At 41.8% G+C, this 26,914-nt stretch overlaps 2 protein-coding genes across 2 annotated transcripts in view; both read right to left on the reverse strand.

The window, feature by feature from the left end:
- Positions 1 to 109: 109 nt before the first annotated feature.
- On the reverse strand, positions 110 to 3,050 carry LOC306830808 (ADP-ribosylation factor-like protein 14). Its single transcript, XM_079354502.1, has 2 exons — positions 2,513 to 3,050; positions 110 to 1,412 (listed from the first exon to the last, which is right to left on the reverse strand). The coding sequence occupies exons 1-2, from the start codon at positions 2,825 to 2,827 to the stop codon at positions 1,104 to 1,106; spliced, it is 624 nt and encodes a 207-aa protein (XP_079210628.1). The 5' UTR covers positions 2,828 to 3,050; the 3' UTR covers positions 110 to 1,103.
- Positions 3,051 to 4,846: 1,796 nt separating this feature from the next.
- The window catches only part of ppm1lb (protein phosphatase, Mg2+/Mn2+ dependent, 1Lb), a 43,459-nt gene continuing 21,391 nt past the window's right edge, over positions 4,847 to 26,914 (reverse strand). The window contains exons 2-4 of the mRNA XM_079354337.1: positions 17,852 to 18,068; positions 8,476 to 8,637; positions 4,847 to 6,621 (exon numbers count right to left, since the gene is read on the reverse strand). Of these exons, the coding sequence (XP_079210463.1) occupies positions 6,281 to 6,621; positions 8,476 to 8,637; positions 17,852 to 18,068 (720 nt within the window). The 3' untranslated portion in view covers positions 4,847 to 6,280. The remainder of the gene's footprint in view (positions 6,622 to 8,475; positions 8,638 to 17,851; positions 18,069 to 26,914) is intronic.

Genomic DNA, 26,914 nt, shown 5'->3' on the forward strand with positions numbered 1-26,914 from the left:
ATAACCACCTACTAACTTATATGAAACCAGCGTCATAAACACTCAATACATTTCAATTATATAAATATATATATAAATATATAAACAATTACACAAGTAGACCACACTCACGTTTGACACATTTCTTCATAATCTTCTTTATACATGTTTCAGTTTGGCTATCATCATGTCACATACCCTTTATGTAATACATGTTCATCCCAACGCTGTGTTTGAGTTTTTGACTTTAATGAAAGGAGTATTTATGGCCATATGAATTATTTTGTTTTCTTGTACAGTATGTCCTCGTATCAAAAGTCAAAAAAAGAAAGACACATGAACTGAAAACCAAATAACTAGGTGGTGATATCAATTTTATTTGAATCAGTAAGACGTTTTTGTTATTGTAATCCAAACTTAATTTCTTTTTTTAAATAAAAGAATACCTCTCATGTCATTTTAAATCAGTTCACAACAACCGTGTCACTATCCATAAAAAAATGTTCATTTCAAAACAATACTGTAACATGGCATGAGATGAACAGAATGTATTATTTAATTGTGTTTTAATTGCATTTGAGCACATGTGTACTTTACATCAAAATCCCATTGATATTTTTTTGTGATTAGTATTGCAATTCAACATATTCTGGGATAAAAAATTGCAACGTCATTCCTAATAAACACATTAACTCCGAATAAACAGAAGGCACATAACAGAAAGTTGTTATATTTTACTTAAAGCGACACAAATAAAAAATAAATACATGTTCAACAAGAAAAGAGCACTTCTTTGAGCCACCAAACAAAAGCTTCATCATGTATTGAATGTAAACTCACAGACTGAGTGTTTGCCACGACTCAGATCTGGGTTTTTTTAATAAGTTCTCTTCGTAAGTCAAGATTCATATCAGCATCCTCATAGGTCATAACCATGATTCAAAAACGCATTGTCTTCACGCAACCTGGACTGACCTGATGTTCTTTCAGACACAGAAATTAAAGCTTAAAAACTGTGATCATGCTTTTCCTTTTGTTTTGGCCACAGTGAGGCCATTTGTTGATGGCGAGAAAGAATCCTATACTCGCCATAAGAATGAATCTTCCTGAAATATCTTCATCCATCACCTCCTGCACATTAAGACTTGTTTCACAGCTGTGACACTGAAGCCTTTAGACCTCATTTTAACCTTTATGTCCTCTTGAGTCTGTTTCAGTGGCGTCTTCAGCAGATAGACGATCCTCCTGAAACCTTCCTCTAGTCCCACACCGCTGATGGCTGAACATGGCTGGATGAACCAGGCCCTGCCCTCACAAACTCGTCTCAACTCCAGTTTCAGACAGAGAGATTCGGGGCTCAGAGCTCCATGAAGGTCTTGTTTATTGGCAAGAACCACAAGAGGAACTCCTCTGAGACTCTCGTACTTCATGACCTGGGAAATTGAGAGAAAAGAAGGAGCAAGGAATGCTTGAGTTACTACAATTTAAAACAATCTGTTCAGATGAACCTTTCTATCTTCAACCATCACCTACTAAGCATAAAGCAGAAACACTCAATATAGTTTTAGTATAGTATACTTTGAGTTGTATAGAAATAAGGACATTTGATTGTAAATCGATTTAGAACTCTTTACTGGTGCATCTGATTACTAAATAATTTAACATGTTGCTGTGATGATTTTTTTTTAATGTGCATGAATAAATAAGAACTTCATAAAAGACACTGTTTATATGTAATATATGCTATGTTGTAAAATGTGATAACAGCTGAGTGTTATCATTCAGAATCTGTCATATTTGATTCTTAGATTCAGATCTATTTTGTAGTTGTAGTTGTAGTTGTCAGTCAGCTATGAAACAGGCCAAATTAACCATGTTTCTTCTTTAGGAGCTAAAAAAGCTCTATAATGTTGTTTCATTCATACATTCAGTTGTTTAAAGAAAGCAAGAATATATTTAGGGCAAGCATCTGCAAAGAGATAAGACTTACTGCTTTTTTCACAGGACGAGCCAAAGTGACACAAACTGAAAGGAGCTTTAACTTTACAACCTTCTTGTAATTGTTTAAAACTGCAATACATTAAGTGTATATGCTTTTCACGAATTCTTTTCATAAATATTTCAAGTAAGTCATTAATATTTCTCCGTTTTAAATGACTGTTTTACGAAGGTTTCACAACCAAAACAGGTTCTCCAGCCTCACTCAAAACAAACTGAATCTATTTAAATATCAATATTGAAACTTCTGAACTTCTCCTGTTTCCCCTAAAAGTCTTTTTTCAGTGTTTGTATAGTTGCTGGAGAGTTGTTGGAGAGTAGTTGAAAGTTTGGAAAAAAAGCTGTGAAGTCATTTAATCAGCTATGGTGTTTTAAATTGAATTGAGGGTGAGCTCAGGGATAGTCCAAACTCAAAGAGAAGTAACAACATGCAAATTATTAAGTAGAGTGTGACTTTAGCAATCATATACTGCTTATATAGGAGAATCAATGTGTTTTTTAAAACAAAGAATCAAATCTATTCTGATTTAATTACCCGATGCAGTTCTTTGCGGGCCTCGTCGAGCCTCTTCTGATCCCAGCTGTCCACCACAAACACCAGTCCTGCTGTATCCGTGTAGTGATGCTTCCAGTGGGGCCTCATCTTCCTCTGACCCCCCACGTCCCACACTGTCAAGCCAGGGCTGCTTCTGTCTGTCTCCAGCGGCTCCACGTTGAACCCAACAGTGGGCACGGTCACCACACTCTCATTGTACTTGAGTTTGTAAAGCAGGGTGGTCTTTCCTGATCCGTCAAGGCCCAGCATCAGAACCTGCGCTTGTTTCTGAGGCTTGGATCCATACATGCCCATGGCCTTCCCTATGCAGCCTGTGTCTATATGAGAAAATGTAGGCCTATAGCTTCTTTCACTTGTATAGCTGTGTAAACTAAGTAGTCTGCACGCAGTGTCTCCCTTTGTGCTGTCTATCTGTAGGCTTAGTGTGTCTGCTCGCTCTGCTATCAGTATGCTTTATGTACACACAGGCAGAGAGATCCCTCCCCCTCTGTTGTGATAGGATTCCTTCTGTCCCTGCATGGCTTTCAGTAAACCTATTTATATCCAGAGTGACGATGCAACTAAGTGGGAATGCATGCAGTTCTCTGGTTACATCAGTACAGTCAGTGGAGTCATACCTCACCTGCCCCGGATCATCTCACACTCACACTCACACTCACGCACGCACGCACGCACGCACGCACGCACGCACGCACGCACGCACGCACGCACGCACGCACGCACGCACGCACGCACGCACGCACACACGCACACACACACACACACACACACACACACACACACACACACACACACACACACACACACACACACACACACACACACAAGCAGCCAGGAAGTCCAAGTTTGGAACAACGGGAAGATTGTGTCTTCTGGCTGGATGTCCCACAGCAGCGACATCACAGGGACTTTTTGGGTGGATTACTTGTCCTTGCTTATTGGTAAATGTAGTTTTTTTCTTGACTAACCTACAATTAGTTAACTGAAGGCTGGTAACCTTTAAGAGCGAGGGTAAAAGAAATATACATGTACACCTTTTGAAATATTATGATGGACCATAACGCTGCTTTTTCACTTGATGAAAATAGTACTCGACTGGTCTCTATCCTACTCGTCACCCCCACTGTTCATCGCCCTACACTGGCTCCCAGTCACTACTCTTATCAAATTGAAAACTCTGCCGCTCGAGTACAGTGACAAAAACTGCTCCTCCTTACATATACTCTCCCTCTCACCCACACTGCCTGTCAGCGCCTGTCACACTATGCAAGCTTTTCAGAAGTTGTTAAACTTCACCCCACAGATCTGACCCTAAATCCACCCACTAATAGTGTCTAGTTTTAATTAAAGTTTTCCTGTGATATCAATTAAACCAAAGTGCAAATCTGTACAGCATGGACTTTCCACCAATACTTATATAAACAACATGGAAAATATGGTCATTAAGTTGTGGGAGTTCTCACACTTATTTAAATAATACATTCTGCAGGCAAGTGTGGTCAGCACTGTAAGCTCACAGCAGAATACAGTTTTAGCAGCGAGCAAAAATTAGTCAGTTTAAATTTATTGCCATGTTGCATATGTTTGCAAATATGCAAATGTGTGAAATCTGTGTGTTTGTAAAAATCAAATAGCACTGTTGTTGCTAAGAAAACTGTACTTGTTCTCTACTGGTGACTGATCCCGAATACTCAGGGTGTAAGTCAAAGTTTTTAATGGTCCATAAGCTTAATGTCTGTCTGATGTGTCAATTTTAGCAAAGTTGAATTAATGTAGATGCTAAACCAGTCTGTGGTGTTTGAGTTGTGACAGTTCCACCTGTAGGTGGTGTTCAAGGGCTTGGAAAGTATTATCAACATGTTCCAAGTGGCCGAGGCTTCAGACAAAGCAGCAGCTGCTGTGGTTGAAGCTCACAAATTATTTCTAGGAATTTACCAAATTAGTCTCTGCTTGTTGATTTACATTGTAAAATATCAGATTACTTTCATTTTTATTTTCTGTACACTTTATTAAAGTCAACAAAAACAAGTACAAATGCCACACAAACATTCTGTAACATACATTATCAAGGAAAAATATGGACTTAAAAAGCACAAACAAATCTTGATCTTTTATCATGTTTATATCTCTGAAGTTCAACAATCCATGAACAGGCGTACTGCTGTAGAAACAGTGGAGGGGTGAACAATAGGACAGTATATACATTCATCTTAAAATGTCATGTCTCCCGGAGACGTCTTGAAACAATGCTTTTTCTACATGTGAGTTAGCAAGATATGACACGAGGTCGTGCGGTGTGCATGGTATAATCAACTGCGATACATTATTAACTGAGAAGCAGTTTTGGCAGCAGACTTCATAACAGAAAATGAACAGTTGAAAAACATAAGGCAACAATAACGTATTTCATTCAAAGGCTTGTTACATGTTTGAGTTAGAGTTTAGGGAAATTTGACATTATCACATTGATAGATTGAATAGATGACACTGGGTGGTAAACAATGGGTCACAATTCTTTTAAAAAGTCTGATGATAGGTTTTATTAATCTGACATGATTAAGTCCTACAGATAAATTAATAAAAATCATACCTGGCTGTTTCTATAAGTGGTAACTTAATTTGCCTTTCACAGATGTTTGAGTAACAGTCGATGTTATCTTATCTGATAAATTCCAACAAAACATTACACATAATAGCCTATGGGCAAATGATCTGAGGAGATATTGCTTTAACTGTGAGTTTCATTTTAGACACATTTAAAGTGAGGTTACTGTTTGATGACACAATTCATTATCCAACTATTAGGACATTATCAGTGGTCACATGACTGAACCGAGTAAAAAAAACAGATGACAGCGGAGTCCTTGGGTTTGAAAAGTAAACAATATCTGAAATAAAAACTTTCTCCGCAGATTTTTTTTTTTTTTTTAAGACATTCAATGCCTCAACCTAGAAAATGTTGCAACTCAAAAAGGAACACCAGGAGCCCAGTGTTACGTACAGTAAGTGTGATATGGGTTCTCTTGCTGTACAATAGGAATGGTGGTGTTTGAACAATCACATGCATATTATCAAATGTGTTCATCATGTATAAAGGGAATAAAGGCATACGCATGATTTGCACCAGTGACGTGTATTCTGATGTTGGAAAAAGACTCCAGACTTTTTAGTGCTGATACTTGGTAGACTTTAAACTGGACTGTAACATGAGTCAAATAGATATTAAGTCAAATAATGCGAAGGGCAACTTTCTTATTATTTGTTAGACAATGATATGGATGTTAATGTGACACTTGTGTGTAATTATCACATAAAGACTGATATCTATCACTGTTTAGCCTTTCAGTCTCAAACACACACACACACACACACACACACACACACACACACACACACACACACACATACGCTCAAATATGTGCAGAATCATAGATACCCCCACAGCTGCACTGAGCTGAATCTGTTTTTTTTTTTTTTGCATAACAGTGACCCAGTTTGCATTAAGGTGTCAGAGCAACATTTACTAAGCCTAAATTAGAGACACCTAATGTTTTAAGTAAATATAAAAGGAGTTGAGACGGTTCATGTTCGGATGCATTGATAAGTAACATCTGTAAATATCTGTGATAGAAATAGTTCTTGATCAAAAAATGTTGCACTCTCTTTTTAAATTGTTAATCTTAAACCTATTTTTTTCTTAATCATATTCAAACATTGTCGAGATGCCGAATGTGGTAGATGGGCGTTCTACTTCTCGCTAGCCTTGCCTTTAAACTTGACCACCATGACAGTGATGTTGTCAGGGCAACCACGATAGAAGGATTGGAGGACGATGCTCTTGGCACCAAAATGCGGCTCGTCCAGTCGTTCCTTGATGAAGCGGACTGCCTCCTCGTTGCTGAAGGTGTCCCACAGGCCGTCCGATGCCAGGATCATGAACTGGGGCTGAAGCTTGTTGAGGTCGAACGACATGATGTCGGGATCAGGAATGACCACATTCAGGTTCTTCAGCGGGTAGTCGCCAAGAGACCGGGACATGGCCAAGATGCCCTGAACGCGCCACGAGCCGTTGAAGCTGATGAAGCCTCCTGAGGGCGCAGAAGGAGGGGGAATGGTTGGAAATTGATTAAACATGAATCAGGGAGTGAAACAAAGGGCGGACATGGTTGAAAAGTTTAAGAAAGAATTTGAGGAAGCAGAGGATGGAATAAAGATGGAGGAACATAAGGTAGAGAACCAGCTGTTTTCCACGTTACTGCTTTAAAACCGAGGATAAATGATCTTTTTTGTTCCAATGACTGGCAGTGTGCCTTTTCATTATCCATCATATGTATCAATTCAATGCTCGCCATTCAAACTCATGGAAATATGTGTTTATGTTGGACACATTTCAATTTCATGTCACATCCTGAAGTACAGCTGCGTGTCCTCTGTGGCTTCAACAGATCTGCAAGCAGGGAATTGTACTGGAAATGACTGGGCAAGACTTCCATACTAGGTCAGACTGACTTCATGGTAACAAGTTGCAAGGCCATAGCCAGCCTCTAAAAAACACTGGGGCTGAGAGTTCAGGCTACACACTGCTGTTTAATCCAAAAATAAACCCCATTATGTGTAACTTTCCACAATAAACTGCACTTACAGTAAGGCATCTAAAATCCCTCAATACACAGAAAAAGCACAAAACATATGACCTTGTGTCCTCAGCAGTATCTACTTTAGTAATGGCGGCCTCTTTCCAATGCTGCTTTCACATAACTGTTCAAATTGCATTTAAAAATAAGAGCCATGCTACGGTCAGTAAAAAAGCTGAATGTGTCTTTACTGAAAGTACTGTCTTCACTCAACCATTGGTTGTGTTTATTTCAAATATTCCTGAATATTTAGTTAATGTTAATTCACTAACACAACAAGCAGTAAGTTTAGTAGAAATACAATCTTTGAGTCAAAGCCTTCAGACTAAAATGCAGTTGTGGGGCGGCTTCAGCTCCGTAGTAGAGTCCGACGTAATGTTCGGGATTAGATCCTCAGCGGTAAATGTGAGTGGCAGTCTGTTGTTCAAAGATCAATATGTTATTATTATCATTATTACTTTCATTATTATTATTATCTTTATTATTATTATTTCACACAGTGAGGTTGTGCTTTCACTGTCTTTGGTATTCTATGCTCTTGTTTCCAGTGCAGACGGCACTTAATTAAGAGTCGCAACAGTTTGAGCAAAATCAGGTTTCCCTCATTAACATGTAAATGTATTCAGGAAGGTACTCTAAAATCTAATCAGATCTTCAGCTCTACTTCTGGAGCCTGTGGTGCAGATGTAAAGTTTGTATCAGCAATTGTTCTTGAGAGTCTGTTTACAAGAACATGTCGCAAAGAGAGACAAACATCATCATAACAAAGATAATGTGACCCCTGAGAGGTTGACTTTATAAGCAGCAGTATTTGAACAACAGGAAATCTTAGCATGCACAGTATTATAATGAGAACTTGAACAAATATGTGGCAGGTAAATGAGCACATTCAATTTCTGAGGCTATTCACAATACTCCATGAGGCCATTAGATGGCGAAAGTGAGTCGTACTTAAAGTGGCCAAACTGACTGAGTGACCTGGCAACCAGCCATGAAACTCATCTCAGAGAGTTTACAGATATGGGAGAATTATGCCCAGAAATACACCTTCAATTCACAGTCTGGCTGCATTTGATAACACGCTGCTTTGGAAGCAAATTGTGTTATCAGTCACTTGGGTTTGATGTCAGCTTGAGACACAAGATGTGAAGGAAAAAATAATGGCGTTAAACTTTGATCATGAGAAGACTTATTTTATGCTTTCATGACAACAATCTTTTGAGTTTTAATATTTAGTTGTGTCATTCAGAATCAGATTTAAAAAAAAAGAAGAAAAATTGCAGCTCTGGACCGCAGCTGTTTCCTCACCAGCCTTCTTGATTCTCTTGCGTTCTTTCAGCTGGTACGGTTTGTGATCGTGTGATAGAGGAATGGCGTTGCCGTCTTTATCGCAAAGGACTCCACGAGAGTCTCCCACGTTGGCCACCGTCAGCTCCTTATCAGACAGCAGAGCCACCAGACACGTAGTACCTGGAACAGAGGGAAGACGAGCGGGTCAGCCAGGGAACAGAGAAATATAGAGAAAAGAAGAGAAGCAGGAGTAATATAGTAAATGTTCTGGAAAATTTACTGTGAAATTAGTGCAGCTATGCAGGCATTTGGTCATGAGCAAAGTAGTAGACACTTTAGAGTCAAATGAATGATTAAACTTCAAGAGAAGTCAGGGGATTACAAAAGTCAGTACAATTCATTTGAGGCTGACCAGAAATGTTTGTGCAAAATGTCATGGCAGCAACTGGAGACATTAAATGTCAACCCTCCAGGGGACAATGGAGGAAAATTCTGGAGATTTCAAATGCATCCTTCCTAATGGGATCCTGAGTGAGTCATAAAGTCTCCATCTATTTGAGATGAATGGTGGCTGTACTGACAGAAAAACACACCAAGTGTGGCAAAAAGCCAAATCTATCAGCATAACATAACTCTGTCTTACTGTTGACAGCCTCAATGGTTTTATCCGTCTCTAAGACGATCTTTAAAAGTTTATTAAGTTATCATTTAATACTTTATTTCTTTGATTACACAATCTGCTACTTTTTTGTTCTACTCCAGGGTCGAGGTTTTTTTCTGAGCATGAACTTCTGGCTAATAGATTGGGTGAGCAGATTGAAATAGTGAAACAATGCAGAGTACTAGTTTATACTTTGTATCTGTATTAAAAAAAAAATCTGTTGAAATATTCCTGAGGAAAAAGTGCAGCTCAGCACTCCGTTTGTGGAGTGCTCATATAAACCTCCAGCTCCTGTGTTTACATGCTGTGCCTCTTACGCTTCTGCAACACTGTAACGCAATGTGAAATAAAAAAGGACACCAATATCACACCCTCACATCTGCATTAAGTACTTTAATTACAATGGTGTGATGAAGTGTAAATGGATATTATTTGCAGTACGCACATGTTCCTCCTCCACTTAAAGTGGAACGCTGAGGACGTGTGCACACATTGCAAAATGCTCTTTGAAGCAACTTGTCTTCCTTGTAACGCTCTCCAACCACGCTTTCCTTTCTTCTTCTCCTTCCTCTCTTTGTTTAGCTTCCCAGCCAGGCAGAACAGAGTCTGGACTCACAATCTGAAGCCTATTGTGTGAGATCCAAAGTCCTGGAGAGAAAGAACAGATCTGCCTGCTTGGCCATCTGCTCACACAGAGCAGAGACAAAAAACGAAATATGAGGGGGTGGGGGGGGGGGGAGGGGGGGGGGGGGGAGGGAGAGAGAGAGAGAGAGATAAAAGAGGTGAAAGTAGGGAATTCTACTGGCCTGGACCAACCGAACAGGAGGAGAAGGATGATGAGCACATTTGAACATACAGCTGAACTATTCTCAGGATCTTCATGTAAAAAATGCCCCAAAGGTACAGGAAAGACAAACAGACCTTGCTGTGATTTCATATGAACAGCAACTGATGTTGTGCTAAGAGAAAATTAAATCCCCAAACTTCATACTATCAGTATGTGAGGACTAAGTAGGAGGAGAGGACGCATAGGCAGCAGATTAAAAGTAGTGGGAGGATGAGGGGAGAGATTACTTCTCAGTGGAACAATGATTTTATTATTCCCATTAACAGCTAGGGAGCGAGAAAAATAAGGGATAAAAAGAAAGAGCGGCGAGAAAAAGAAGAAAGACAAAGAGCACTAGCTGTAAGCGAGTCCAGAAGAAGTGAATATTGATGCCACTTAATTGTCAACGACTTAGTAAATCTTTTACACACACTTTGTGAAAAATCCATCTCTATCAGTTTCATCATTGTAGGCTTCACTAATCCTTCTCCTTGTGCCTATAGCTGCTACTGCTGCTGCACTGTGCCATGCTGTCCAGCTAATTATCCTTATCTAGTTCCCATGGCGATTGAGATAATGGACAGAGGTGCATTGCTAGCACACCCTCTTCCAATTAGCCTAGCCATACCAAGCACACTTTCAGCATTCCCCATTAAAATGGCACCATAGCCCACATGTGCCCAGTGCTCATGCTAATTATTGGCTTAGCTTGGCCAGTAACACCTTCAGGCCTCCGATAAGATTCTCAGCCCTAGCTGACAATATAAATGCTATGAGCCCACTCTTATCATTGCACTGATTCAGTCGCTCAGAGTTAGCAGACATTTGTTGTTTGTGCTCTCAGTTCGAAGACGTGTCCATATTTTACAATATTCATGTTGATGTTCTTGAACAAGCGGCTCTGTATTCAGGTGAAAAATGCGGAAGCAGGACTGTCACCAGCCTGCTCACCCGGCTCATTTTCTTCTTCACAGCATTGCTTAAAAACACTACCTGCAAATTAGTAGTCCAACCGCATCAAGTTTTGTGGAGCTGTCATACTGTCTAACCTGCTCTTCTTGGATTGTTAACATTTATAGTGAAGCCTCTTGAGCCACTATATCAAGCCACCATAAAGCTTGAGATCACTCTGCTTTCGTGAATATATATATATATATATATATATATATATATAAATAAATAATCATTTGAATTAATGAAAAAAAAAAAACACCCACTTGTTTTCCACTCCATTTTTTCCTGTTGATTTTTTTACGCAACAAAAATGGATGATAATTGTTTATAATATACATACAGCAACATTTGGGGCATATCTGGGTAAAACACAAAGTCAGTCTCGTACCAGAGAGTGGTTAAAAAGAGAACTACAGCATTTTTACACTGCACTCTTAATAACAGTATAGGACAGCTAAAGAATATTCAAAAAAACAAACTTTTAAAATGACCTTTTATTCTACTCTCTTTTTTTTGTTTTTGTTTTTTAAATCTGCTTCCTACTCTAACCACGATGCAACTCAACCAGGCTTGAAAATGATTTCTACATATTTATTTGTACTCCCTGTGATGCTGCAAGTCTGTGGAGTTCCATTTAGGGAAAATCAATCAACCAATTTCCTTTTTCTCACACAACTCAGTGATTGCATTACAATAAAAAGTCCTGGGGCCTCAGCCCTCACACACAGAACACAGAAGAAAGAAACTCTTGGGTCAACTCGTGAGAGCAATTTACTATACAGCTTTACCGTGAGTGAAAACTGCTCTAAGAAGTCTCCATGGTGAGATCGAGAAAGGGAGAAGTTAGCTGTAAAATCTTTGGCAATGATGAGCTGTGCTTCTTAAGAACAAGAACTGACGATACAAGAGGTCAGAGCTTCTCAAACACACTTGTGTTCCGTCAAATGTTTAATCAACGTCATATTCATGTCTCAGTCCACAGGCATTGACCCTTAAAGGGTTGTTACTTTAGCCTTAAATCTGACCTTGTATGAGTTAACATGACTGGAGTCTACGTTCATGTGTTGTCTATCTGTACCGGTCTACAGTTTGTTAAAGTTTGTCAAAGGCTTTGGCTGTACGATTTGGGCACTTCTTGTTTGTGGACACAAGGCTTTAAAGCTAGTGTATGGGGACATTTTCCGCTGCCACCAGAGTTCAAAAGGTGCTGTAGTCTGTACAACAATTACTGTAGAGTTTAAACAGAGTGCAGTAAACACACTTGGTGTGAGGCAACACTTGGCTTAAAGGGGAATGGAATGTAAATGGAAAACAACAAAGCAAACATCATTGGAGAAAAAGGAGAAGAAAATGACTCATGGCAATAAAGTAACTGGTGACAACGGCATCAGCATTCAGTTTGTAATGATTATATTGCAAACAAATGCAAAACATCTAAGTGTTAACATAATGAACGGTACTTAACAAAATGGAACCTCACTTTGAAGGGAATAATGATAAAAGCTAAAGTGCATTTTTGGAAGATGTAAATTGTACAGAGATCAGGAATGATATTTTACTGGTATATTGTTTAGTGACATGTTCTTGCCCTTTGTTATCAATAGGTGTCAGTCATGCAATTACTATAGCAAAAGGTAAAAATATATCCCCGTTTCCTGCAAACATATGGTTTCAAAAACTTTCTGATATCTGGCAGTTTTGCCAGTCTGATATGAAATGATGCTGCGTTTGTTTATGTTGGGGTTTGTGTGAGGACGGCTCAGCCTCCATGCACAAACTGTTTTAGATCACTACAGAGCATAAGCACGTCATAATGTAATAAATACAGAATGTTGTACACACATGGACCCGCCTCCTCTCGTTGAACCCAAAATACACGAGCAACAGCGCAGACATACTGTGATGGGCCCGTGGAGACTCTGCTGACAAATAAAAAAAAGCAAAGATCCCTCAGGTTGGCACAGTCCACAGAACAGATTCTTTTGTCTGTTAAAAGCGGACACTGGTGGGCATGGAAAGTTCAATGAGTCTTGCGTCGGTGTTTGAGTGGAGAATGCTGTATGAGCTGTATTTGTCAACAGAGCTGTCAATCATCAAATCCCACCGTCACGTCTCCCACCGAGGGAGCAGAGGCTGAGTTCTCAGAGGTAGACTCGTCTATCACCCAAGCCGAAGTCACCGAGGTAGTTGGCAAGCTCCTTGGTGGCAAGGCTCCGGGGGTGGATGAGATTCGCCCTGAGTATCTTAAGTCGCTGGATGTGCAGGGGCTGTCATGGTTGACACGCCTCTGTAACGTCGCGTGGAGGTCGGGGACAGTGCCTCTGGACTGGCAGACCGGGGTGGTGGTCCCTCTTTTCAAGAAGGGGGACCGGAGGGTGTGTTCCAACTACCGGGGAATCACACTCCTCAGCCTCCCTGGTAAAGTCTATTCCAGGGTTCTGGAGAGGAGGGTCCGGCCGGTTTTCGTCCTGGCCGTGGAACACTGGACCAGCTCTACACTCTCCAGCGGGTGCTCGAGGGTTCATGGGAGTTTGCCCAACCAGTCCACATGTGCTTTGTGGATCTGGAGAAGGCATTCGACCGTGTCCCTCGCGGCTCCCTGTGGGGGGTGCTCCGGGAGTATGGGGTTCGGGGCCCTTTGCTAAGGGCGGTCCGGTCCTTGTACAACCAGAGCAGGAGTCTGGTTCGCATTGCCGGCAGTAAGTCGGACCTGTTCCCGGTGCGCGTTGGCCTCCGGCAGGGCTGCCCTTTGTCACCGGTTCTGTTCATTACTTTTATGGACAGAATTTCTAGGCGCAGCCAGGGGCCGGAGGGGGTCCGGTTCGGGGACCACAGGATCTCGTCTCTGCTTTTTGCAGATGATGTGGTCTTGTTGGCTCCATCGAACCCGGACCTCCAACGTGCACTGGGGCGGTTCGCTAACGAGTGTGAGGCGGCTGGGATGAGGATCAGCACCTCTAAATCTGAGGCCATGGTTCTCGACCGGAAAAAGGTGGTTTGCCCTCTTCGGGTCGGTGGGGAGTCCTTGCCCCAGGTGGAGGAGTTTAAGTATCTCGGGGTCTTGTTCACGAGTGGGGGGAAGATGGAGCGCGAGATCGACAGACGGATCGGTGCGGCGTCTGCAGTCATGCGGTCGCTGTATCGGTCCGTCGTGGTGAAGAAGGAGCTAAGCCGAAAGGCGAAGCTCTCGATTTACCAGTCGATCTTCGTTCCTACCCTCACCTATGGTCATGAGCTTTGGGTCATGACCGAAAGAACGAGATCTCGGATACAAGCGGCCGAAATGGGCTTCCTCCGTAGGGTGGCTGGGCGCACCCTTAGAGATAGGGTGAGGAGCTCGGTCACCAGGGAGGAGCTCGGAGTAGAGCCGTTACTCCTCCACATCGAGAGGAGTCAGTTGAGGTGGTTCGGGCATCTGGTCCGGATGCCCCCTGGACGCCTCCCTAGGGAGGTGTTCCGGGCATGTCCCTCCGGGAGGAGGCCTCGGGGTAGACCCAGGACACGCTGGAGAGACTATGTCTCTCGGCTGGCTTGGGAACGCCTTGGGGTCCCACCGGAAGAGCTGGAGGAGGTGTCTGGGGTGAGGGAAGTCTGGGTGTCTCTGCTTAGACTGCTGCCCCCGCGACCCGACCCCGGATAAGCGGTAGAAAATGGATGGATGGATGGAGCTGTCAATCATGGCATTTTACATCTTTTGATAGCATCAAATAACTAATAAAAAAAAATCCTCGCAAGAAAAACAACTTGAAAAAAAAAAAAAATCAAAAAGTTAATAACTCGCTATTATGACAGGAACCAGCATTGGTATTTTATTATTATAGTTTGCCTCATCTCCCACCTGTTAAAATAGAAGACATCATGATCTATACTTCAGTCAGTCTGTAGGTGGAACTACACGTTTTGTGGTTCCCTTTCTGGGAGTTGCTGTATTGTTCATCTTTTATGAAGTCAATGGTTTATTCCCTCTGTGTAATTATATGTTTTGCAAAATGGCAGTTTTTAAACCCAGAGGACACAAAAATAACGCAAAAAAGGGTTTTCAGATTCTTTTCATGAGTTAATTTTTTACTAAAGTAAATGACACAAAAAGACCCTTTGTGCAAGAAGATGTGGGAAAATTGTCCGCCTGGTCTCTGTGCTGCTGGCAATCACGGTTTACAGGACTGATGTATGTGTAGGTGTAAGATTTTTTACATAGCTACAAAAGGTCAGTACCAGCAGAATACCACATCAAGGTGACTGTGTCCATAATAGACTCTAAGCTCCTGGCACTCCCATCAAAGTCCCAGCTCTCTTATCTTTCTTTTAGGCGCTTTGCTTTTGTTCACAGATAAACAACAGAGGGATAAACGAACAAGAGGGATACATCTGATAGGCTGTTGTCCTGGGGCCTGGGAAATAAACTGAGAGTGTATCTCTCCATTTTCCTTTTGTCTTCTTTCAGTGCCAGCTTCATCTAGGCCTTGATTGGGGCCGAGCGCAGGGAGCTGATCACCCTAAATGATTTGATTGTTGAATCAGATACAGGAACAAGAATGCACAACAATTACCTGACCTGCAGAACGCCCCCTTCCCAAGAGATACTGAAAGGCAAGCTGGGACAAAATACAACAACAAATCTAATCCCTACATGTCCAATGTTTGGACTAAACAAACCAGGAGCTTGTCTGAATGTTTTATCTGGTGTCAATCTCTCTTTCTGTGTTGTCAAAACACAGGGAGATAGAAATATTGACAGATAAGAAATTATTTTCGACAGATCTGTGGAGTGCAACCGATCACATAGCTAAAAAAAACAAAGACAGGCAGAGGGATCAGGAAGGGGAGATTTTCTCTAGAGCTGTTTTGAGAGCAACAGGGATCTGAGTGGACGCTTATCTGCCGCTGGGGAAGCAGCAAAGGAGATGAGGATAAAAGAGGATGAAGAGGTCATGAACAGGTATCTACCTTCTTTGTCGGAAAACAATCAGCCTCCAGATTGACCACTGCAAGTTCATTCTTCAGTGAATCATATGACCCATGATTCCCCAAAGGACATGAGACCCTCTCAATGGCCCCTTCATTCCGATGAAGCCTCCTCACTAACCTTTGTACGAGTCACATGTTCACCGTCTGTACAGGCTCCCATTTAGGCTTTAAACGTTTCAGACTTGTAATCTAACAGCAAGCCTTTCCACTTTCTCTTCCATCGTGCCTTATCTAAAAGTGTCTTTTGGTGAACGACAACTCGGATCCAATGTTGTCAGCCATCTTTTTTTATTGTCTGTACAACAATAAACTTGAAGAAGCTAACTTTAAGATGTGCGCGCCTGCTGACAGCGCTGCAACAATGTCTGACAAGGCAAGAAAGACGAATGGTTCAGATGATGAGACAGGATGAGGACATGGTACAACTGCTCTTGAGATTATGTAAACTTTCATTTCTTTGGTTTTAAACTTACATTTAAAACCTAAAATATTAACGTAAAGAGTCGGGCGTCAATCCTGAACTGCAACATTGTTGGTTTGAACCTACTTGTTGAATTCTCTACATCCTGTCTGCTCAACCACAGGAGTTTCGTTTAAACCTTTCCCTGCTTGTCTAATGTACCCTATAAATATCAAAACAGTGTGTGTAAAATGGTGAAGTATGATGGACAAAAATTTAAAGCTAAATAAACCCAGATGTTTAAAATGTTGATTTCTCTTGAAAGAAGGGCAGTGTTATCCTTGTCATTGGTAACCCTGTAAACCTTAGAGTGCATATCCAGTTCTTCACTCTGCTTCTCTCTCAGCAGCAAAAAGTGGGTTTTTCAAATCTTGAGGTCGCAACATGTCACTTAGTGCGTCCATGTAATCATCTATATTTCACATGTCCTCCTCCTTGTCCAATCAGCCAATAATGTTTCTGTCATAGAAGATGATAAAAAAGTGTTCATATATGGTCTACTTGATCCCACCGAAAGCTGTAGTTTATTCCCTATAGTGTGGATGTTAAATGAACATTACACAGAGAGAAAAATTGAACTTAATATTAAAACCCCAAAATGGGCAAATTGTTTACAATCCAATCACTGAAGCACCCTCTTCCATAGAGTAAATGAGGGACCCTTGATTTGCTGATCCTGTGGGCTAAGTCCATTCAACCCACAGGCCACTGACTTTTCACCAATGCTACAACTGTAATGTTGCGTACGACAAAGATGCCAAACTAACCTAGAATCTCCATTCTATGTATCCGATCATTTCTTAAGTTAAAATCACTGCAAGCTACGCTAATTCTGTTAGCCCAGTTATTATTCTCTTCTTGCGACGTCACTCTCATTCGCCTTACAGCATCACCCTTTGTATCCTCGCTCTCCTTCTCCTCACCCTTTTAATTTAAGCCTTTCCTTCCCCTTTGTCTCAGCTCCTCTCTTTAATTGTTCCATTCCGCTTACAAGCAAAATGTCCTCCTACCACGCATACATCTTTACCCCTGACCCTTCTCCCACCTCTGTGCATCCATAACACTCTCCCCTCTCATTCCTCAACCCTCCCTCTCTGCCTCCCTCCAGAGATAATTACTACAAGCCTTGTGAAGATCAGCTTGTATTTAAACAGCTGAATAAGCAAGGCCCGGGGATGCTGACACTCACTTTTCAATAACAGTCAAGTGAAACAGTGGAGGAGACATTAATAGTTTGCATGAAACATCACAGGGAACATTTAAAAAAATAACACCCTGCTTTCGTATTGTGTCTGCAGTAATGAACAACACAAATCCATCTGCATGTGGTGAACAGGCCACACCAAGCAGACACGCATTTAGATCACTATAAAATGATGCATTGAAGTTGCACCTGGACAGACCACTTCAGGACAAGTTGATGCAAGAATATACAGTATGGTGTATTTTTTTAGAATAAATTATTAATTTAGTGTTTATGTTTTTGCAGTTTTGGCGGGGTAAACAAGTACCGGTAAACACACACCTGCTTCATTGTACGTGGCTGAAAGCTTCTCCAGCATTTCTCTGTCCAAATTCAGGATCTGCTGCTCCAGGATGGAAGGATAGGTCAGGCCCCCTCTCTCCTTTTTCTCATCTTTGTCCTTGTCTTTATCGCGGTCTCGCTCTTTCTCCCGTTCATACGTCAGCAGCTGCTGGCGGAGCGCCGGGGGCAGGTGGGCCTTGGCAAAGTCAGCAGCAGCCTGTGATGGAGAAGCAGAGGCAATTATTTGAGACACAACAAAGTTGATAATTGAATCAAATCATTGAATTGTATACAACAGTATGTACATTTGTTTTTTAAGCCTTAATCTGTTGTATTTCTATTTTGTGTGCGCGTTGATTTCAATTTTGAGAAGAACGAAAAAACTCTCCAATATCACCTTCTTTGGTGGGTGCTTTTCATAATTTCTAAACCATTGATAAAACTTTTTTTTAATGTTGGTTTTCAGAAGAATTGGTAGTTGCTATGATGTTCCCACATTCCCAAAACGGATGGAGGAGATGCAGGCCTGTAGCTAATAACAGGATAAAACAAGTACAGCACCTTTAAAAGGTCTCATATTATGCAGCTGTTTGGAGATTTTCCCATCATGACATCACAAAAGGCAGTAACCCCTCCCCCGAATGGGTGACATTCCAACAGCTAGGTGTTTGATCTGTCCTTCTGAATCTGCCTTCTCACTGTAAACAAATGGGTGTGGTGCAAGAAAGCTTAAACCTTCCAGAGGGTCGTGGTCAGACACAGCTAACCTTCTGAATAACAATCCACTATGCATGAATTAAAAGCTCGGCTTAGATATCTCCATCTCTTAAAACTTCAAAGCGCAATGAATTCATTTGGTCAATGGCAGAGGTACTTCACAGTGGCAGAAACCTGCTTCCCCTTCTTTCTTGCTGAAGCAGATAAAACACAAGATAAAGAAAGGAAAAAGTGCATCGCCAGTCTAACGCACAGAGCCTCACCCTCGCACCCTGCTGCGAGCTAGAGCTGAGCCAGAGAAACTGAAGCCTCCCCTCCATCCATTTAAGTCCAAAGGTAACAGCAACTACACCACTTTTTGCCTTTATTATTCTTGTCCACTTTCCGAGCGAATCACGTCTCTCCTTCCTCTTGCTTGGAGCCAAACAGGGAAGACGAGCCAGTCCAAGGTCGTGAGGTTCAAGAAGTTCCAAAAAGTACAGATGATATTCTGCTTACGTGTCGCTGATCTGCAGCATCCAAGATTCATACAGCTCATATTTCAAGCATGGATCTCATTTGCAGCAATTAAAGCAGCAGTGGATGCAGAGACAGAGTGAGCTGGTTCAAGCTTGCAGGAGAGAAAATCATTTCCGGCAGCGGAATACAATGCTGTTAGGTCATATGACAGGGACCCAGAGATGAACCTTGATGTCTCGAGTGTTCTGAAGTTGTCCCTATTTAGCTCTCTCTCTCTCTCTCTCTCTCTCAAATCTATACCTCCCTTTCTCTCTCTCTCTCTCTCTCTTTCTTTATATACCTCGTTCTGCTCTGGGAAATTACTTTGGTGGACTCTGATAACCCTGCAGCATCTGCTTCTTCTTCTCTATATGAGAACAACTCATCCACTCATCTCTAGTCAGAATGATTAAATCTGTCCTCTACATATGTATCACTCTCTTCTTGTCCCCCAAACACCTTGTGTTTTTCATTTCTGCGAGTGTACAAGCCTTTTCGGTCCTTTTATATTAATTTTTATGCATCTGTCACACACACACACGCACACACACACACTCTTTTTGTCTCTCTTTCTCGTCTGAAGAAGACAATACTGTTGGCATTCCTTCATCCTGTGGTTACCAAGAGTCATAAACTGGGTTCAAAAGGTCGTAAATAGAACAAGGAGGCATTTGTCTGCCTGGAATTTTACTGTTCCAATTATTGAGCCATTTAATTGTCTGCCTTTCGGACCTTCACAAAGCATGGGGGTCATGAACCCCTTCCCAGCCATCTCCCTACTCTCCATTTGACCGCCCAAGCACGTGTATGAACCAATCAGTGAATGCATGTGTGTCAGCCTGATTGACTGAATGGGAAGTGGAAGCTATCTGACCATCTAACCTGCCGAGTAACAACATGGACGCGTCAAACACCTGGCTGCAGCATGTGCTCCGTCTTTCATGATGGAAAACAAAGGAGAGGAGGATGAAGGAGGGATCGCAGGGATGGACGGGGGGGGAAAGGCTGTGGGACAGAGGGATGAAGAAGGTTTAACAGGGTAGTTACACAAAAGGTAACAAAGTAGAGGATGATATTAGTAGTTGGTTTAAGCACACAACAGTGCAAAGTGAAAATAATGGAGTACAGTGTTTAAAGGCAGAGTTGCTTCTATCTGAGAGAGACGCCTGATAATGTCTTGAACATTTCAGCCCAGCCTGCCCCTGAAGTCTCTCAGAGTTGCTCTCTTATCTTTCACACATGTATGCATGTACAGGAGGAGATTAAGATACAATATAAAAAAAGACAGACTCCATGACCACAGCTCTTGCCTTTTTTTTTCTTCAATGCTAATTGTAATCGTTCATTTTCAGTGTATCATGGGCTGACAGGAAAAAAAAGTCCCAATACAAAAAGTGGCTGTTTGTGTTGATCACACTCACACATGCTGCTCACAAGCTTTGTGAAACTGATGGAGGTCAAAGGATGCAGGGGAGGAAACGTGAACTATTCATTTGTGAATAACGCTGTTCTGTAGTGTTGCTAGTGTTGAAAGCACCACAGTGTTCTTTATCCACTCTATACCTGACATCTAATGCATTACAGTTGAGGAAGATCCAGTTTGTCTCAATGCTAAGATACAGTAAGCGACTGGTTATTATAGTATTGTTAGTGAAACATCACTGTCAGCCGCTCAATGCTCCACAATGTCTGCAAGCTCGTCGCTAACTTTTACTGCTGATTGGTGTTTCACTTACGGTGCAGAGATTTTTTAGCAAAAAAAATAAATAAAAGTTTCCAGTTGAAGTTGAAAACTGATGAAAGGTGTGAATAAAAAACAACAATTTTTGAGGGGTAGAAAAACTAAATTAATAAGCCACGAATGCTTTTAGAGGTGAGAGGAGCTACAGAATCATGTTATTTATCATGTTAGTTATCCTTGTCACGTCATTGAAATACATTTAAATACATTAATGTTTACAAGTTTATCTGATTGATTTGAACTAAATAGGCTATGACATAGTGACATGTAAGAAAAACCGGCATCTTTTGTCTGATTAATGAGCTTTAATCAGGCATATAGATGTGAATACCTTTATGAAACAGTAACTAGCCGAAGTTGTTCATAAATGAATTACGGTAAGCTATTTGCAATTAAAACTCTTCTTTCGAATCAAATCATTGCTGAGAAAGTTATTATTGCGACTTGTACTCGCAGCACAGGAGAGCTGGCTCACAATGCAATCAGTCATGGCATGGCAGAGCATCACATTGGGTTCTCCTTCAGACCCGCACCACACAGACAAGCACACAAACCCTCTCATCTTAACAGGGCCACCTACACACTCTTCTCCCAGTGCATCATCTACCCCGTTTACCAAACCCTCCCCTGCTGACTGCTAACTGTGAGCCACTCAGACGAACAGTCCGACACAAATAGTCAGGCTTTTTAAACACTTCCATCCATCATGTCGCCGGGGCCGGCAGAGAAGAGGAAAGTCATCTGAGTTTTCCACTAGAATCACCCTGAGGGAGTCTCGTAACTGAAGTAGAAAAATCTCTCTCTGCGGTCTCCATGACAGATCAAGCAGGCAGATGGAGAGAGGAAGAGAAAAGGAGGAGGGAGGGGGGGAGCTCAGGAGGAGTGTAAGAATCATTCATTAGCATCACTCAAGAACATCATTAAGGGAAGAGAGCGAGGAAGGGAGACAGTCCCTCCACTTTAAGAAACACATCAGGAGATAAGTGAAAGAAAAACCATCAAAAGCACTGAAAAACAGAGAAAGCAGTGGATTGATAAGACAGAGTCCATTTCCCCCCCAAAAAAATGCTGTACACTGATTTCTTATTCATTTAGTTTGAATAATATTCACAGACGTGATGACAGAAGTTGGGTTTTTTTTGCAGTTTTTATATCCCAGTTACGTATGCAATGGCCGTTAATTACCTTGAAAGGTAGGTTATGACTAGTCATTACATGATATGGTATTATGAAAAGTTAAGGGGGTATATGGTAAACACATGCACACATGTGCTGTGCAGAGGCGGAGTACATCTCTCCTCAGCATGACTCTGCAGAGTTCAGTGTGTCCGCACAGGGCAGAGAACTGCATGAGCATGGAGCCCTAATTTCATTATGTCACACCTGAGCTCTGTATGTGTCAAAGCAATGCCAACCACAGGCTGCTAGAGGGAGTGTGTGCATGTGTCATAAACAGATGCACTCCCATTTGAGGAATATGATTGACGGCAAACTTCACTGTTGTTAGGGTAAAGTTAACATGAGCACTTTTATCATTTGAGAGCCTGAGACTGTGAATTGCTTGTATGTTTTTGAAACAGTAAAAGAACTTCACCTCACGGTTTGTTTGGGAGTAAATTCGGAGCTCAGCTAAAAAGAGGACAGAGATAGAAGAGAGGGGCAAAAGCTCAGTCTATAAGGACTTGGCTTATAGGAACTGGAGGGTCGCCAGTTCAAGTCCTGATATGACCCAAATTTGGGAAATTGGTGCTGGTTGTTTGCTGGAGAGGTGCCAGTTAATTTCCTGAGTACTGCTGCCATGGAGCGAGGCACCAATGACCCCTGCTCTGGGCGCGCACCCCTCACTCTGACGTCTTTCCAATAATGAATGTCTCCATTAGTGGCTGTCCATATATTCCTGTTTGTGTATGGCTGGCATGTTCTTTATCAATACGAGTGAAATAATTGTTTTTCATCTTCAGGATTAATAAAGTATATCAGAACCACCTTATCTAATTTGGTACAAACAAAATCAGCTTAGCAGCTGCTAAACAGACCTTGTGTATTCTGTTATCATCAACTTGAATTATTCTTAAGTGCCAACATTGTGTGATGTAAAGTACTATCTTAGATGACCACATTATCATAACAAACAATCATAAATGAACCAACTTTAATGGCCCACTTTCTGTATATATATATATATACTTTAAATTGTGGTTCACAGTCTCTGTGTGTGTGTGTGTGTGTGTGTGTGTGTGTGTGAGAAGCATGTCTCTACAATAACACAGGCCTGAATCACACACACATTCACAAGCAGGACCTGTGGACATGCAATAATGGAGAGCTGTTAGAATGCGTCAGTAACCCCCACTGGAGGTGCCCCCTGAGCTAGTGGGGGTTCAGTGCCTTGCTCAAGGGAACCTCATCTCCAGCTTTTTTGGTCCGCATCGGGACTTGAACTGGCGACCCTCCGGTTCCCAACCAAAGTCCCTATGGACTGAGCTACTGCCGCCCCGTCTTGTTGCAAAACTAACTCGCCACATTTCGTCATCCGTTTTAGCAGCAATAGAAAGAAGTTCAAACAATATCTAGTTCGATCATGAAATAAGCCAACGTGGATTTTAAGTCCTTGCTGTGCACTTGACATATTGGTCATTTAAAGGCTTACAATAAAATAGTGTAATCTCTCATGACGGTTTCTTCCTCTCTGGCAGCATGGACTCCTGAGTTGTAGGTTGTTAAAAAAAAAATCTGCAACTCTGTAAAACACTTGCTGGCATTGATAGAGGATTTGATACTATAAAAGATTGGATGTGTAGGATTCTGAAGTACTGGACCATTCTTGAAAGCAACTTTGCGGATCTGTTTCACTAGTTTTTTAGAAAAGCACAGCGCCTCAAACACTGCATTCCTGTGCAGTGTGAGCCTGGAGCCAGATTGGGAGTGTTTGTGTGGCCTCAAAATTACTATCTTGTGTTTAAACAGAGAGATTCTACCTACTTTTATTCCACTCTCCCTTTCTTTAAATCTCAACCAAAAACCCCAGCAAACACTGTGAGCACAGACAGGGGTGGGGCGACAGTCGTGGCAGTGCCGGTGGTACTTTGGATGCCAGAGCTCTAGCTTCAACACACATACACACGAACAAACACCAACAGCGAAAGGAACCTTCAAAAATAAAGCACTCTGTGCACATTCATATTCAAACAGCGATGTCTCACAGGGAAGATTTAATGACTGACACTGCACTGAAGAGGACAAAAATGCCTGAATGAGGATTTCCAAGGCGAAAAAAAAAGAAAAGAAAAAAAGAAGAAGAAGAGCTATAAAAGTGGATCAGGACTGGAAAGTTGAATAGAAGTCCATTAAAAGTGGCAGGAGATGCTTCAGTGCCCACAGCCTTCAGAAAGAGAGAGAGGAGGGGGGGGGGAAGAGCTTGACATGAAATAAAGCCTCTCTGCTGAACAGTCAGCTGCAGCTTTTTTTCTTTTTCCCCCACTGTGAAAGAATGTGAGGTGTAAGGCTGGTAAGATAAGAACATCTGCTTATCATGACTGCACCTGCCAAGGTCTCTGATTGGCTGAACATCTGTCCCACCTCAGCCTGCATCTCTTTCCCCTCAAACTTGCTATCGAGGTCCAGCCCCTGAGGACAGCAGACTGCAGGTTGTTGGCTCATTCAGCTGCCAATAAAGTAGATTTAACAGCAAAGGTGACCGTCTAGAATCACACACAACCACACACACACACACACACACACACACACACACCGAGACACACAAACAAAGACAGCACTTGCTCCTCTTTACCCATCAAGGCAACGTATTATGGATGTGATTGGCATTCAGGGAGCCTCATTCTGCCTCTCCTCTTTCAATTCACACAACTTAAGAGTGAGACCTCACCATGTGTCCTTCCCGAGTCAGCCGGCTCCATTAGAGGAGGTGAAAACCCATATTAAACCTAAACAGTCTATTAGACGGAGGCTGTCTGCTTGATCCATAGCTTCCGTTAGCCTAACCTCACAGTAAGAGCCCCCTGTCAGTGTCTACAGCCTCGGGACTGAAGTTCAGTTTTGTAGAAAGGAGGCTCAGCACCATTTTCAAGGCTCTGTGATGCCACAATATGATTCATAAAACTGCTGAAGTATGCAGGGAAATGAGCTGCCTCGGTTACAGCCTGACTAACACAGGACACCTACTAATGACTGTGATATGTACAATGAGAGTATCCAAAAAAAGATGAGACAATTATACCCTCAATATTATAGAAACTTCATATATTTTGAAACTACTCCAGTAATTTTCAAACACTGACTACTGAGCTCACAATGCGTTTACAGACTCCATCTTTCCTGAAGTGTCTCGTGTTTTTCGCACAAGGTCCCACTGATAAAGACAGTGTGCTTTTTACAAACAATCAGAGCAACAGGCTGAAAAGATTCAACCCAATCTGAATCAGAAGACCTTTGCAACTGAATGAAGAAGTTTTGTACGTAATGTATTTTGTACTTCATCTGCAATTTTATGCAACTTATCGATTTACAACACAACAAATGCATATGTTAAACTTTATTCCAGATCAATGTATTAGTTGTTACATGTGCGGTAAAAACTGTTTGTCTTTCTTTTTTTTTGACCTGAAAGGCTGCCATTCGTTCAGCAGCGAAGCAATGTGATGTGGAAAGTTGCTGCAGAGGAGCAGCATGACAGTAAATAACATTCAGACTGCAATATGTCATCCGTATTGCAGCCTTCTTTGAAACCCACGCGACACGTTACACACACACCAACAGAGCTGCCACGGTGTAAATGTGGCACCCATGAAATGTTACCCCAGATGTTAAGCAATGAGCGCTGTAACTTCTTCTTGGGCAATAATCTACACAGCTTTGAGTGTTAAGCAGGAGTACTGCAGAGGAACAGCATCTTGCTGGGTGTTTAAGAGTGTGCATGTGCCAATGTTAATGTGTGACTGTATGTCACAGACAGAACCAGTTATTACTATGCCTGTCTCACAGAGCGCAGAGGTGGCAATTAGAATAACTCCCACTGGCATAAATCAGCATGGGCCATCAACACCCTAGTGAGGGGAAAAAAAGTGACGGAGGTTAAAAAAGCGAGGTGAAAAGACGAGAGCAGAGGGGATAAAATCATTGGAGGTGTGCCCTCAGCATAGGAAAAAAAAAAAGATATGGAGGAAAAAGCTTGAATATACAGTATGCCTTTGTAATCAAGTTAGAAGCAAAAAATATTCTCCTTCCCAGAACCCTGCCTTGAATACTTCGATCGCCAGAAAATAAAGATGACAGCAAATGTATAAGGTAGTCATGCCTGACCTTAACAAACAGATGTTTAACAAGCCTGGACACCAAGAGAAATTGATTGATCGTGTCACTCTTCTTCCAAACTGATTGTTAAGACATCCATTTTCTCGAATGCATCAAAGAGATTTCTCACCTCGCAACACTTCAGCCATGATTAGAGAGCTAACGTGCTAGAACATGTTACTTTCAGAGGATTGGTGTTCTCCAGTTGTGATCGCAGCACCAACAATGCTTTGGATACTTTCTCATCATCCTCCTCCTCCTCCGAAAAGTCTATTATTACCAACAACAACAACAAGGCGTAATCCCACGCCTTCGCCACTGCTGTGAGAAAACAAAGGATAATTCTGAATAAATATTACACATTCCTTCTGCATTATTGAGAAAAAGAAGATTTCCCACGAGTGTCTTTTCCCAAGTTGCCTTTGGGAAACCTACAAACTGGCCATATTAACTAAAAACACGGAGGAAAGTCTGCAGGAAAAAAATGAGGCAATGTCACCAAGTTGCAGGATCAACATTTTCACTGCACCCAGGAGCCTGTGTCTGTAAGGTAAGCAAATGCATTATTGATCGCCTAGTGCAAGCCAAAGCATTATGGCACATGGAGAGAATGATAGCCCCGTCAGTATATGCAACGGCATCAAGTAACAGTTGAGATGCTGTTATGTAATGTTGGTTTCATGAGGCTAAAACAAAGTCAATTAAAAATCTAGGCAATCAACAGGAAAGTGGAGTCACTCCTCTCTAACAGCTTCACATTGTTTGGGCTACTAAGTACCAACATGTTGTGTATTCAT

The sequence above is a fragment of the Symphodus melops genome, assembly GCF_947650265.1.
Source record: "Symphodus melops genome assembly, chromosome: 10".
NCBI classification, from domain to species: domain Eukaryota; kingdom Metazoa; phylum Chordata; class Actinopteri; order Labriformes; family Labridae; genus Symphodus; species Symphodus melops.